Source organism: Oenanthe melanoleuca, chromosome 26 (assembly GCF_029582105.1).
Source record: "Oenanthe melanoleuca isolate GR-GAL-2019-014 chromosome 26, OMel1.0, whole genome shotgun sequence".
Classification (NCBI taxonomy): Eukaryota; Metazoa; Chordata; class Aves; order Passeriformes; family Muscicapidae; genus Oenanthe; species Oenanthe melanoleuca.
The window spans coordinates 561,756-577,354 of NC_079359.1; the positions used below are offsets into that span (position 1 = coordinate 561,756).

The window sequence follows — 15,599 nt, forward strand, 5'->3', positions numbered from 1 at the left end:
GACAGTCCCTCAGAGATGGTCAGGATGCACAGGGGGAGGTTCAGGACCTGCTTTGGTACCACACTTGTTCCAGCACCATCCCACACTGAACTGAATCTTCAGAAACAGTCCAAACTCTGCCCCCATCTCATTGAAGTTACACAGACATTTGCATGGCTTTTTCAGGAAGGTTGGAAAAATCTCTTTTCTCTCTCAGCCCTTGAATATGAAGAGCCCCCAGCAGAAGCTCCTTATAACAGAATTTGGGAGGCAGCTCTGAATCCACACAGTGCCTTCCTTTAGCACACCAGGAACTCAGTGAAGGATTGTTCTGTTTGAATTGAAGAGCAGTTTCTTGGGCATGCGTTAGGATAAAAACTTTGAAAGTTCTGTTTAGTTCGAGAATCAAAACTTTTACAGTGTACAGGTAGATTCCAAGATAAGGCTACAGACCTTATGAATTTATTTTATATGAGCTCAGATGAGATTTTCCAGTGACAAATAACAAAGCTCTGTACAATCAGCCTGGCTGGGTTGGCATTCCCATTTGAAGGGTGGCTGTGAGAGCAGCTGGAGCCTCCAGCCCTGGGGTTCTGCACCAGGACAGCCCAGCCCAGCCCCGGGTCCCTCTGGCTCTGCTGAGCTCAGTCCTAACTTTTCCTCTCAGCTCCTGAGGGGACTCTGGTCTAGCAGGAAGAGGTATTTCAGTAACTTGAATAAAATACCAGGAGGTAGCTGTTACTCATCAGCATCTATTCTTCAGCTAACTGAGGAGAAATGTTCCTTAAAAAGAAAAAAACCCCCACCAAACACAAAACCCAACCACCGGTGATCTAATCACTTTAAAGATAAATTATTCTTTGCCAAACCTGTACTGTGAGACAATTAATTACAAGGAGATCTGGCAAATCTTAATTCATTGTGCTGTGGCATCAGATTCTGTCCTCTGGCATGCAGCAAGAGCAGGTCAGTGTGGATGGAAGACAAATTGATCATTTGTGACAAGGTTCATTTTGGTAAAATTGTTGTGTTTTTTTCCTTCCCCAACGACTTTTTTTTTTTTTTTTTCTCCTCCTTTTTTGGACTGATGTGCTAAGAATAGACCTTCCTGACTTTGAAACGCTGCTGTTCTTCAGCGAATGTCACAGCCTCGGATTTAAAAGAGAATGTGACACTTAAAAGGCTTGACAATAGAAGGAGTTTGTAATTCAGATGATGCTGGAGGAGCCCCTGAGCTGTGCTGGGTTTGCAGCAGGGAGGAGAAGGAGGCAGGAGCTGCTGCTGGGGGGGACAACACCTCCCACTCCTCCACCCCGGCAAGGAAAGGCAGAGGCAGCTGTGACAGCTCTGAGATGCTGCTCCTTTGGCAGCAGGGGGAAGGAGAGCAGCTCATTGTAGGGGCTGGAGAAGGGTCCTGGTCCCAGCAGGGACAGGCAGGGCTGGAGGGATCGGGGTGACACAGGGGCCCAAATTCAGCAGGGCTGTTCTGGGTCTCAGCTCGGGGAAAGGCAAAGGTTCAAAGGGCAGCCCCTCAAAATGAGGCACCCACAAATTCAGGGAAAATTGAAATGCTCGGGTGCTGTGGGAATAAAGAAAAGCCCAGCCCTGCTTGGAGTGCATTTGCCATGTAATGGTTGGATTTGCTAAATGGGCAGAGATGCTGGGACATGTTGCACTTCACACTGAGGCTGCCAACAAACACAGACCCTGGGAAATCACAGGGCTTGCTTTCAAGCCTCAGTAAATGTGCTTTTGACGACTGCAGCCTCTCAGGGTGTTCAATTCATTCCATTTATTATCCCGTGCCCTTTGGCTCCCTGAGAACAAGCAATGTACTGCAAAAAGCCTTGAGGCAGACTTCTCATTCCACCCTGCAAGCTTCCAGGAGAGAGCCAAACACGGATTTAGGCAAGGACTACCCAGGACAGAGTCGTTTTGGAGAGCTGCTCCCACATAAAACTCTAATATCAGGCTGAAAACTGTGCCAGGCTGTGAGAGCAGAGGGGTAAACTCATTGTCTGGGGATGAATGAAAGCATCAATCACAGTTCCAGCAGCAGGGAGGGATGCTGGGCAGGAGAGGAGGGATGCAGGGAGCTGATTCCATCTCCCAGCCGAGCAGGAGGTAACTGTGGAGATGCTCCAGAGGGGCTCCAGCCCCAGCTCCAGCCGGGGCACAAAGGGATGCAGAACAGCCTGTCCCAGAGCTGGGAGCAGAGCAGAGCTGCTGGGGAGGGCTCAGCCCTGGCTCTGTGTCATCCCATCCCCACGAGGAGCAGCCCACACAGCTGCCAATAACCAGCCCATTACAGTAATTGATTTGCTGCAGAGCAGGGGAGGCAGCTTTGAGACGTTCTGTTTTTCAGCTGACACCCTAAATTTCGGAGGTGGGTTAGTGAACTTCAGCGTGGAAATGAAGGGCCAGGAGAAGTGACTGGAGCTGTGTGAGGAGGGCTCAGTGACAGAACATGAGTCAGTGCCAGCAGGGGATGGGGCTGGGAACTTAGGGGGAGAGAGAAACAATAAGGTTAAAACTGGAGCTGGCTGACATTTAAAGAACATGGTTTTTTTTCAACCAGAATGAATCTGTGTGGAATATGATTTTGTTGTTGTTGATATTTAACAGTCTTTGACAGGGGAAAAAAAGCTTTTTTATTATTTTTTTAAAAAGATGTTTCATTTCTGCTGGGCTAGGCACCTCTTTCTCTGTTTGTCACATCCCTTAATAGAGTTCAGGGGAAAAAAACCCAAACAAATAAGCCAACCAGGAATCCTTCCTCTTTTCTTTCATATCATCGAGGAAAGCAAAATAACATTTTCCATCAGTTCAGCTATTCCAAATTCCCTGATCCCCAAATGGTGTAAGACAAGGAGCTGTTTCCTCTGAAAGGAGGAGCTGAAATCAGTCAGCTCCACTTTATGGTTCAGCCTCCAAACAGGCCCATCCATCCTGAACCTGTGCTGGGCAGCACCTGAGCCATTCCCTCCTTTAATTAGTGCTCGTTCGTCAGGGCTGGGAGCTGGGCACTGACACCACATCAAACCCTGTCAATTCCTCCAGCCCCCCTTCTAGCTGTTAATTGGGGGTGTGAGCTGTGTGAAGGATGTGATAGAGGTGAGCTCTGGAAAGAGCAGACAGGCAGATAAATCACAGGCAGCAGCTGCTCATCACACCTGGCCTCAGGTGCTGCACTGAGCCTTGGCCTGGGCTGATGGAGAGCAGCAGCATCTCTGCTCATCATGCAGAAAAGTGTGACAGTCTTTTCTTGAGTTTCTAGGCAACTTGTGACACCCTGAATTACACCCCATAACAATTCCAGTTATCCCAGATTATTCCCAGTACAACTGAGCAGATCTTTAACTACATCCTTGGAGCAATTCTGACCCAAGCTCCAAAAATCTGTCCCAGCATTAATTACTATAAAAATGTGTATGTAGGAATTTCTTCTGTTATCATTTCAAGAAGGGAGAGACAAGGGAAGAGAGGTGGTTTTGTCACTCAGCTGGGCTGGGAGCTTCAGCAGAGAGGAAGTTTGAGATTCAGCCAAGTTGCAGCAATTTCAGCAAATATAATTCAATTGAGGTAAAAGTGTCCACAAAGTCAATCCTTACCCAGCCAGGGTCTGGCTGTAACCCTCACTGGGTGGGTGAGTGCACAGACAACACACAGGCTGGAAATCAGAAGGAATTTTCTAAACAGAAGAAAGAATTTCTGAAACAAATGTCCTGCAGGAGTAAGAGCTTCACTAAATCTGAGCCAGAGCTTGTCAAGCTCAAGATGAGAATATACAAAAAGAAGTTTACAGCAGGAGAGGACCAGGCCCATCCTGCCAGTTTTGCATATTGTGACCCTTTGAGAACTCCCTGTTTAATCAGGATATCTGTGACTGGGGCCCAGACCCATTAAACTCCATATTCTGTGCATTGTTCTATAAATAGCCTGAACATGATGTTCCTCAGAGATGGAAAAGATTAAACGATAAAGTTCATTGGAAATGATGTTCTGTTGCTTTAATGGTGCCAAGGGTAAGGTAGCATTAAAAGGAGAGGCACAGAGGAGGAGAGGGGAATCTTTCATCTCTGGAAAGTGATGAAGAGGCCCAAAATAAGATCAAGGTCTGACTGTAAGTGGTTCTATCAAATTATATAGGAATTTAATGAGTTCTACACTACCTCATTTCCATATGCAGCTCTATAAGATCTCCCCCAAAGCAAAAGTGACAGAATATTTGAACTTGGCTCAGAAGCCATTCAATGGAAAGGTTTGAAAGAAGCAAAATCCAAATGTGCATACTTTGTTTCTTAGGAGGAAAAAAAAAGAGGTTAAAAGGAGAAGAAAAAGTTCTCTGAGATCCTGCAGCAGTGCTGTGCTCTGTTTAACTCCACAATCTGCTCGTCACCTTTCCCATCTTCCAGAACCAACCACGTTCTTTCCATCTAGAATTTAAATTCCAAACCCCAAACAAGCAACAGACACAGACAAAAGCAGGAGAATCAAGCACTTGCTGAATGGCTGTGATATTTCACCTTGAGGGAAAAAAAAATGGATCCAAAACACTCTGCTGATGACTCTGGAGAGCAGCTGCATCTCAGCCTTAAAAGCCCAGCAGTGTTTGCAGAGCAGAACAGCTGGAAAGCTGAGTTTGTCTGGCAAATATGGAATTGTGTCATGGGTTGTAGCTTAATAGTTTTTTATGTCACATAAATCAAGAGTGAGCGTTATCTCCATAAGAACTGGATGAAAATCATTAATAAATAATAATTAGCTGTTTCCTGAGCCTGCCATCTGGTAAGCATTTCTCCCAGCCAGCAACTCCTGCTCCCTGCACTTCTCCAAAAAGCAACAAGATGAGCCCAGGCTCTTCTCTCTTGGCTTTAGGAAGTGCAGACACCCAGGATGCTGCAGCCTCCCCACCTGGGCAGGTCTGCACTGCCCCTCCTGCCTGCTCTGAGCCTCCAGCCTCCCAAAATCCAGCAGAGCCCAGCAGCTCCTGAGCCCTGCCTTCCATCCTGCCCCAGCTGCACGTGGGCTCCAAGAGAACCAAAGTCATCATTCCAACCTGTAAGTGGCTGTCATTAGTATTATTATTTTCATCATATAAATTATCTTCCAGATTAGGTCATATGCATTTTGAGATCCTGTGGTTTCCTAGCAACTCCTCTCCCCATCTCCATGCAGACACCGTGTGCCGTTTGCTTTTCCTTTTTTAGCCTCCTGTGCAGGGGTTATTTCAGTAGCAGTGATCTCAGGCCCTGCTGACCTTTAGTCTGCCACATCTGGGGGAGAAGATGCACAAGACAACCATTCCCTCAAAAATGACATTTTCAGCTTCCCCTTGCCCATCATCTGTGCCCAGACCAGGAGCTGAGCTCTGCAGGACAGGGAGGACAAAAACCTGCCCACATCTGGTAAAACCTGGCAGAATTTGGGAGATCTTAAACCTTTCCTTACTGTAAGCCTTGATCAAAGTGCCAGACCCCAGAGAGGCACAGGACAGGCACCTGTCACAGGCAGAGACACTTCCCAGATAATTCAAGTCTGCACACAGAAACAAAACCACAGAAAAACCTGAGCTGCTGTTTTAGAGTTGTTTCTAGTCCAATGGAGGAAACTGTCTGGAGGGCCCAACCAATTTTAGGCACCAATTTTAATTAATTTCTCTAGCTGAGTTAATCAAGACATCTACCAGATTTAATCCCAGTGGGGCCCCAGAGCTGGGTGCTGTGATGATCCCAGCCAGTCCTTTGTGTGGGCAGAGCAGGACTGACTTCTGTCCTGCCCCACTGACATTTTCTAAAATAACAACGTCTGCTCTAAACTACAAAAGCTGTGGGGCTTAATTATTTAGATAGCAAGTGGCCCTGTTTCCAAAGGAAAAGGGAGCAGAGCTCAGAACCATCTCCACTCCAGCTATTAATATTTGATCCCCTGCTAGCCTGGAGGCAAAGGGAATAATGTTCATTACAACAGCCTGAGACTGAATCCACTTTGACAATTGACTGAACTGAGGATGAGGATGAACCTTTCCTGCAGGTGAGATAAGCTGGGCACTGGCAAAGGAGCTGATATTTATCAGGCACAGAGAGAAATGGGACTCTGCAGTGGTGACCATCAGAGCATCCCTGGAAAAAGCAGCACTGCACCCAAAATCCACTCCTGGTTGGAGGAGAAGGATCACTGTGAGAATAAGGAACAGACACACAAAGGCTCATGTTTAGCAGAAACAGTTTAATGGAAATGTGATTGTCAGGGACAGAGGGACAGTGCCATGTCCCTGGGAAATGGAATATTGCTCAGTCCCACAGCTCCCATCCCATCCCAGCAGTGCCCAGGGGTTTTGGTCCAGTCCTTTCCAGAGCCAGGAGCAGCACAGCAGCAGGGAAAGTCTGGAGAGAAGTGAGGAGCCAATTTCCCTTCCTCGTGTCCTCAGCCTGTGCCTTGCCCTGTCCCAGGCCCAGCACTGGGATCTCACTCTCACTGAGCAGGAGGCTCACAGCTAAATGGGACAAGGGAATCTAGGTGAGGTGTGGAAAATAAAGCAAATTTCAGATGGCCCCATTCTGGGGGGCTCATGAGAAGACCTATTTTCCAGGCTGGTCATAGTCTGTGTCACCCAATTAAAGCTGCAAACTTTACCCTGTGCCTGGCTTTGCCTGGAAAATCATCTGCTTGAGCACAAGGTTAAACAAATATTCCAAATATTTCCAGTCCTGGAAATACACACACCTGGACAGAGATGGAGCTGCTGAAATGGCTCCACTCTCTGGACCCACTGCAGATTTTTGCCTCCTGTCTTTCCTCTTCCTACAGCACTTCCCCCTTAGCACCTCTAATTAGAAGGGAAAATCACGAGCTCCATGTTATTTAAGGGATTATGCAGCATTTTAAACCACAGCACAATGTAATTATTTTTTAATAGCTGCAGCTATTTCATGTATTTACTTTTAATGGTGTTTGAGTCATAAATTAACAGTAGAAAAGAAAAAAAAAAAAAAAAGGCAAATCACTCGACAGAGAAGCAGGCAGGGATTGAAAAGAAAAACTAAAATGCTAAAAGGAATTATCAGAAATAATCAAAAGGGAAGAGGTTGGTTCTCAGTTTTTCTTGACACAAAGAGGGGTTTGCAGGGTAGGGAAGGTGAGGAATGGAGGAGGCCCATGAGCAGGGCTCTGAGCAGCTCCCACAGCCCCTGAGCCCTGCCAGGACAGGCTGCAGTGCTCTGCACCTCACCCCAAGGGAGCTCTGGGAGCTGTAAAGGGGCTGCAGCACCCCAGAGCATCCCCCAGCCCTGCTTCCCCAGCCCTTACCCCAGTGTTTGTGTCCTCATCCTTAACCCCACTGTTTGTGTCCCCATCCTTAACCTCATTTTCCCATTGTTTCCCATCCCTAATCCCATTGTTTCTCATTATTTCCCCCATCCCTAACCCCATCCTTAATCCCATTTTCCCACTGTTTCCCATCCCTAACCCTGTCGTTTGTGTCCCCATCTCTCACCCCATTATTCCCCACCCCTCACCCCATTATTCCCATCCTCCATCCCATTATCCCCCATCCCTAATGCCTTTATTTGCCACATCCCTCACCTCATTATCCCCTCTCTCACCCCATTATTCCCCACCCTCCCCCCATTATAACCCATCCCATATCCCCCATATCCCCTCTTTCCCCCCCATTATTCCCCTCTCTCCCCCCATTATCCCCCCTATTCCCCTCACCCCATATCCCTCTCTCCCCATTATCCCCCCACTATTCCCTCACCCCATATCCCTCTTTCCCCCATTATCCCCCATTATCCCCTCTCCCCATCTCCCCTCTTTCCCCCGTTATCCCCCCATTCCCCTCTCACCCCATATCCCCTCTCCCCGCAGAAGGCGCGCCTGGCGCGGATCCGCGTGGCCAAGACCGGCAGCTCCAACGCGTACCTGCACAGCAAACGCAACGGGCTCCTCAACGAGGCGCTGGAGCTCACGGTGAGTCACCTGCGGGCTGGGGGCTCAGCTGCAACCTGTTTGAAATTGCCTTTGGAACTTCTGCTCTCTGGCCTTTCAAACTGCCAGGAGAGCTTAGCAGGATCGCTCAGTCTGCACTTGATCTTCCAGCCTGTCATCCCAAGGATCTCCTCACTCCTCCTGTCAACAGAAACTCCCTGCCAAGACCACTCAGGGAGAGCAGCTGACACGCCAGTGCCCCAGTCCAAAATGCACGAGGCTGAGAGAAATATTTGGCTGAATGGGTTCATTTTCTGGCACTTGCCCAAAAAGAAGTGGGAAAATTATCATTTTGGCTACAAAGCTGCAGTAGGTACAAGAAGGAAAACAAAAACATTTCTAAAGAGGTTCTGGAGGATTTTTTTTTTTTTTTTTTTTTGCCCATTAATAACCAAATGTAGATCTATAGGAGCTCCTCCAGCAGGTTTTCACAGGGTTTCCTGGCTGTAACTTCCTCCCTGGTGGGCTCCCAGCTCTAAATCATAGAAGCCCAGAAGGACTTGGGCCAGAACCAAGACCCAACATGACTCTCCCTCCCCAGGCAGCGACACTAATTAATTACAGAACTGCAGAGAGCTCTTCCCTGCAGGTGCACATGGCCAGTTTAACTCCACGAGGCAAGGCTTTACATCCTTTCATTTTATGGCAGAGCAACAAACCCTTCTGAAGAGTACAGAATGTGAATGACAGCGAGTCTAGACAGCCAAATTTTGGAAGCTGTGAAAACATAAAGGAACGTGGCGTGTGTAGCTGCTGTAACAGGCACCAGAACATTATCTCCATCCTGTGCATATTTGTCAGTCAGATTAGTGTCAAACTGCTTCCCTGCCCAGGTACAAGCCCCGTTTGACACCTTGCCCAGGAGCTGTGGCAGCAGGGATGGGCTGCACATGGCAGAGCCACAGGGCAGCAATTCCAGCTGAATCCCTGCAGCCACCAGCACAGTTCTCTGCCAGCCCCACATCCCACAGCCCCACATCCCACAGCCCCGTTTTTGGGCACCCAGCACTGAGCAGGGACACCCAGCCCTGCCTGGGGCTCTGCAGCCAAACCAAGCACTGCAAACCCAGGAGTGCTCAGGATTCCAGAACACTCCTGAGCGCCTGCATGAGCTGATGAACCACCATGAACCAGCATGAACCACCTTGCAAGGAGCAGCACCTCCAGCTGGAGCCTCCCAGCAGGGGAAGAAAGGCAAAAAAAGGATTCATCAAGCACAGCAGCAGGAAGAGCTCAGCTCCAGAGACCTGAGCTCCACAAATGTGGGGGTTTGTGCCATTTGCCATCCACACACAAAGCACCCAGATTGTTTCCTTCTCATACAGAGATTTTTTTAGTGAGCTTTGTGTCAAAAGTGCTCGAGGGATGGTGAGATCCTTCCCATGGCAGCAGCCTACATATCCTCTTAGCACTAATCTCCTTGTACAGCTGAAATTCCCTTTTAGCTGCAGTGCCAGGAGGTGAATATCCCAGGATATGAATGTCCCAGGATATGAATGTCCCAGCAGCTGGGATATTCAGGCTGGGAGCTCTGGTGCCTTTTCACAAGCCCCAGATAAGCACTGGGCAGGGCCAGTCCAGCCCAAAACCAGTTCACCAGGAGCCACTGATGGAGCACTGAAAGTGGAAGAATTTTGGGTTTCAGAACTGCAGAGTGTGCTGCAGCCTCCCCCAGGCAGCCAGCAGTTCACTGAAAGTCTTCCAAGAGCAAACTGGATGGCAACTGGCACCAGATCCTTGCAAACCTGGCTCAGAGAGCAGAGCTCTCCTTCCCCCAGCAGCTCTCCCAAACTCCTCTGCTGAAGACCCAGATTTTGTTTGCCTGCAGTAACTCAGGATGCATCTGTAGGATCCCTCTCCTCAGCCCTACTCCCAAAATGCCAATGCCTGGGATGTTCAGGGTGATCAGCAGCCCTGCAGGTCTGTCCCTGCTTTCCACCTGGGATGGCCTCAGGGGGCTCCTGCTCTTTGCTGCTGGAAACACTGAGCTGCTGAAGAAAAGCCCCAGAGAAGAGAGGGCACAAATCCCATTCCTGGTCCCTGAGCCTTGAGCCCTTTCCTCAGGACTGCTTTGGGTGGGAGGTAGAGGGAGAGGCTGGGCTGAGCTGCCAACACAACCTGCCTTGGCTTCCAGATCCCATTTCCATTTCCTGAGGCAGATCCTCATAAAAAGACACAGTTTGCAATATGTGCTCTCCCTCTCTCTTTCCCAGTGTTTTAGTGCAGCATCATCTCTGCTTCAGGGCTGCCAAGGACCTCCATGGGAAATATTCCAACCCAGACTTCAGTGGAGTCAGTCATCTCAGCAGGACCTGCTGCATGTGTTACCTCACCAGGAGGATTGTTAATAAGAAAAATGGAACTGTTTTTTCCCTCTTTTTTTTGGGCCACTTCTAAAAATATATCTGGGAATGTTCATCTTCCAAAACAACAGCAACAAAAAAATCCATAACCTGCCTAAGATGCATTCCCACAGGAATCTATTAATCCTGTGTTCAGGAAGTCAGCTCCCTTAATGTGCCACTTCAGCTGTGTTTTGGCACCTGTCAGAGTTATTCCTTCACCTGAGGATCACAGAGCAGCCTGGGAGTGGCAGCAGAGCAGGGGTGTGTTCAAACAATGTTTTAACCACAGTTCCCCTCTAGAGCAGCATTGGGCAGGATGTTCTTTCCTCTCCTGAGCCATGCACATCCATTTTTCACTTCCAGATTTTATTCCAGAAGACACCAGGCCCCATTTCCGAGGCACTGGAAACACCCTACACCACCTGACTGCTGCTTTAGTGCACCTCAGGGTGACAGAGCTCACCCTAAAGGCACTCCACAGACTGAGGGTGAAATCACAGCAGTTTCAGCTCAAGCAGCACTAAGAGAATATCCTTAAACCCTAAAAATTAACAGTGTCCAATATCATCCTCAAACCCTAAAAATCGACAGTGCCTAATATCATCCTTAAATCCTAAATATTAACAGTGCCTGATATCATCCTCAAACCCTAAATATTAACAGTGCTTATCATCCTCAAACCCTAAATATTAACAGTGTCTGATATTATCCTCAAACCCTAAATGCTAACAGTGCCTAATATCATCCTTAAATCCTAAATATTGACAGTGCCTAATATCATCCTCAAACCCTAAATATTAACAGTGCCTAATATTACCCTTAAACTCTTAAAATTAGCAGTGCCTAATATTATCCTTAAACCCTAAATGCTAACAGTGCCTAATATCATCCTCAAACCCTGAATATTAACAGTGCCTGATATCATCAAACCCTAAATATGAACAGTGTCTAACATCATACTCAAACCCTAAAGATTAACAGTGCCTAATATTATTCTCAAACCCTAGATATTAATATTAATATAAATATTAATAATATAAATATTTATATATTTCAGTATTTCCTCCCTGGCTGTTAACACCGAGAAACACTCAGGGCTTGGATCCAATCTGAATCCACCTGGGTGGACAAGTGAAATCATTAAGAAAAAAACCTGAGGAAACTTCCTGAGAGTCAGGAGGAAAAGCCGAGAGCTGGCAGCAGTGAATTGTCTCCACCCCTGAGACAGCTGCTGCTGGTTCTGTTTGCTCTCCTGCTTTTACACCTCTTTGGGTTTGTTCCCCTCCTCCTTCTGTGCCTTTTCAGGGATCCACCGAGGAGGAGCAGCACATGACTAAAGGCACCTCGTTAATCGAGAGCCAACACCACCATCTGCTGCACTGCCTGGAGAAAACAACCGTAAGTACCAGCAGGGACCCCGAGGGGTTTCACCGGGGCTCGGGGGGACCTGTCACACCCCCTGCCAGGCTGCCGCTCCTGGGGGCTCCCCAGACAGTCTGCAGTGGGTGAAAGGCACTTCTGCTTCACTGCCTTTAAAATAGCAGCAGCAATTCCTGTGCAGAGGGATGGAAATGGGATTTTCTGCTCCCCTCAGCCCCTGCCCCTGCACAGAGGCAGCAGCAGCTCCTCAGCCAAGTCCATCTGAGCACACAGACATTGCATGGGGGGTCGGGAGGTCCTGGAATGAGAATTTCCATTTCTTCAGTGCTGCTGAAAGAGACCCAGAGAGCATTTCCCTTGTGCTGTCAGTCACACATCACAGTGTGTGTCAGTCACATATCACTGTGTGTGTCAGTCACATATCACTGTGTGTGTCAGTCACACACCACAGTGTCAGTCACACATCACTGTGTGTGTCAGTCACATATCACAGTGTGTGTCAGTCACACGTCACTGTGTGTGTCAGTCACACACCACCGTGTCAGTCACACATCACTGTGTCTGTCACATCGCTGTGTGTGTCAGTCACACATCACTGTCAGTCACACATCACAGTGTGTGTCAGTCACACATCACTGTGTGTCAGTCGCACATCACTGTCAGTCGCACATCACTGTGTCAGTCACACACCACCGTGTCAGTCACACATCACTGTGTCTGTCACATCACTGTGTGTGTCAGTCACACATCACTGTCAGTCACACATCACAGTGTGTGTCAGTCACATCCCTGTGTGTGTGTCAGTCGCACATCACAGTGTGTGTCAGTCACACGTCACTGTCAGTCACATATCACTGTGTGTGTCAGTCACACACCACAGTGTCAGTCACACACCACCGTGTCAGTCACACGTCACTGTGTGAGTCACACATCACTGTGTCAGTCACATATCACTGTGTGTGTCAGTCACATATCACTGTGTGTGTCAGTCACACACCACAGTGTCAGTCACACATCACTGTGTGTGTCACACATCACTGTGTGTGTCAGTCACATCACTGTGTGTGTCAGTCACACACCACTGTGTGTGTCAGTCACATATCACAGTGTGTGTCAGTCACACGTCACTGTGTGTGTCAGTCACACACCACCGTGTCAGTCACACGTCACTGTGTGAGTCACACATCACTGTGTCTGTCACATCGCTGTGTGTGTCAGTCACACATCACTGTCAGTCGCACATCACAGTGTGTGTCAGTCACATCACAGTGTGTGTCAGTCGCACATCAGTGTGTGTCAGTCACACGTCACTGTGTGTGTCAGTCACACGTCACTGTCAGTCACATATCACTGTGTGTGTCAGTCACATCCCTGTCTGTGTCAGTCACACATCACGGTGTGTCAGTCACACATCACAGTGTGTGTCAGTCACATCCCTGTGTGTGTCAGTCACACACCACCGTGTCAGTCACACATCACTGTGTGTGTCAGTCACACACCACCGTGTCAGTCACACGTCACTGTGTCTGTCACATTGCTGTGTGTGTCAGTCACACATCACTGTCAGTCACACATCACAGTGTGTGTCAGTCACATCCCTGTGTGTGTCAGTCGCACATCCCTGTGTGTGTCAGTCACACATCACAGTGTGTGTCAGTCACATCACAGTGTGTGTCAGTCACACGTCACTGTCAGTCACATATCACTGTGTGTGTCAGTCACATCCCTGTGTGTGTCAGTCGCACATCACAGTGTGTCAATCACACATCACAGTGTGTGTCAGTCACACGTCCCTGTGTGTGTCAGTCACATCACTGTGTGTGTCAGTCACACGTCACTGTCAGTCACATATCACTGTGTGTGTCAGTCACACATCACAGTGTGTGTCAGTCACACGTCACTATGTGTGTCAGTCACATCCCTGTGTGTGTCAGTCACACGTCACTGTGTGTGTCAGTCACATGTCACAGTGTGTGTCAGTCACATCACAGTGTGTGTCAGTCACACATCACAGTGTGTGTCAGTCACACGTCACTCCCTGTCACAGTGCTGGGCAGCACTGAGTGACAGTTCTGCTGCCTTGGGAGGAGGAGGATGCTGGGGGCTCCAAACCACACCTGGTCACCAAACCAATCACACCTGGTCACCAAACCAATCACACCTGGTCACCAAACCACACCTGATCACCAAACCACAGCTGGTCACCAAACCACAGCTGGTCACCAGTGCCCAAGGCTGGGAATTGAACCTTCAGCCCTGGGGATGGCCCAGAGAGGATGAGCTCTGCCCCAGGGTTTAAAGGCTGCACATCTTTGCTCACCTCTGGTTGCAAGGCAGCTGATTTATCTCGGAGCTCCCCAGCAGTTTGTACAGCAGGACTTTTCTCTCTGCACCCTGCAGGGGTGAGAGCGAGTTTCAGTTTGCATTGCTGGCTGATTGTGTATGCAAAATCTTTGGGAACATTTCAGATATTTATTTGATACATACAAACCTGCTTCCAGGTTTGTATAAAAGGTTCTGCAGTAAAGGAACACATTATCTATACCATAATTCATTCTAGGGAGAATATTGAAATATTCATGCCTTTTTCTATCTGCATCCATCATCAAATGTACTTTTGATTTCTGACTTGCAAGGGTTTCTTTTAGACAAATCACCTTCACTTCCATAGTTTGGCTTGTGCTGGAGCAGCACCACTTGGGCCTCAGAGATGCACTGGGAGAAGCTGAGTAATTAGTGGCAGTGACCTGAGCCAAGGAGCTCTAAGGGCCCTGAACTGATTCTTCCTGTGTCAATGACTACTGGATTTGTTTATGCACCTCATCCTGCCGTTATTTCAATGTTACATTACCAGCAGATATTTCACAACCTGACTCTTCAGTTTAAAACTTTCTGCCTAAAACTTCCAGCACTTCAGCACGACCCATATTTCACAAAAGCACTTCCATTTGAAAACGGGAACACGTTTTTTGGCTGAAGCTGCCAGCCCTGGCTGCAGGCTCGAGAAGGGCTCACAGAAATTCTGACCTGCAGGGGCAGCTGAGAATCCCTGGGGCTGCAGCAGTTCCTCCATCAGCTGGAGTGACTGGCCAAAGTGTGTCCTAATTAGCGGGTGTGGTACCCTAATTACTGGGCGTGGTGCCCTGGCTGTGCCACCCCACCCATTATCAAAGGCTGATCCTTCCAGCTCAAACCAGGAGTGGCAGGGATTGAAAATCTTCCTCTTTTTCAGCAAACAGTGGCAATAACAGCAACACTTGGAGTTTGATTAGAACTCAGAAGGAGAATCTGCACAATGGGGTTTCCATGGTTTTCAGCCAGGTACTGCCATGGTGCAGCTCCAAATCACACAGCAGGTTTGGATCCTGCTCTGCAGTTATCAAAAAGTTCCATGGGTTTTTCTGGAGATCTTGTACTTCACATAATCTATTCAAACACCCTGCGACAGAAAATTGAAATGGCAGTAAAAGCGTTTTTAAGCACTGAAGAGTCATTTTGTGAGCGAGTTGCAGGAATGGAATGAGGAATGTACCATGGTTGCAAGCTTGTTTCAATGGGCAATTCACCTTTCCTGAAAGCAGGCAGAGGATTCTCAAAGGCCGTTATTTATTGGCCGGCTCTCTGCGTTGTGCTGGCACACACTTCCAGCTGAGTGGCTATGAATGGTCACAAATCTGCTGTGTCAGATGACAAAGTGACCCTGGAGTACTTGGAGCTGCCACAACAGAGATTACTTTGTCATATTCCCACAGCAGATGGAGTTTGTTCAAACAAAAAGAGGTTTTTTCCTCTCTCGTTCCCAGATCGAGTCTGGACATTCACATGCTGTGTTTTCTCCAAGTGCTGAGTGCCTTGAACCCAGTCCTTCAACCCAAACCCTTCTTCGGTGTTTTCAGAGAGTTTGAT

The 15,599-nt window shown here is 48.2% G+C and overlaps 1 protein-coding gene across 1 annotated transcript in view; it reads left to right on the plus strand.

Moving 5' to 3' along the window:
- The window catches only part of KCND3 (potassium voltage-gated channel subfamily D member 3), a 101,744-nt gene that overhangs the window by 82,159 nt on the left and 3,986 nt on the right, over positions 1-15,599 (plus strand). The window contains exons 4-5 of the mRNA XM_056511631.1: positions 7,849-7,950; positions 11,619-11,711. Of these exons, the coding sequence (XP_056367606.1) occupies positions 7,849-7,950; positions 11,619-11,711 (195 nt within the window). The remainder of the gene's footprint in view (positions 1-7,848; positions 7,951-11,618; positions 11,712-15,599) is intronic.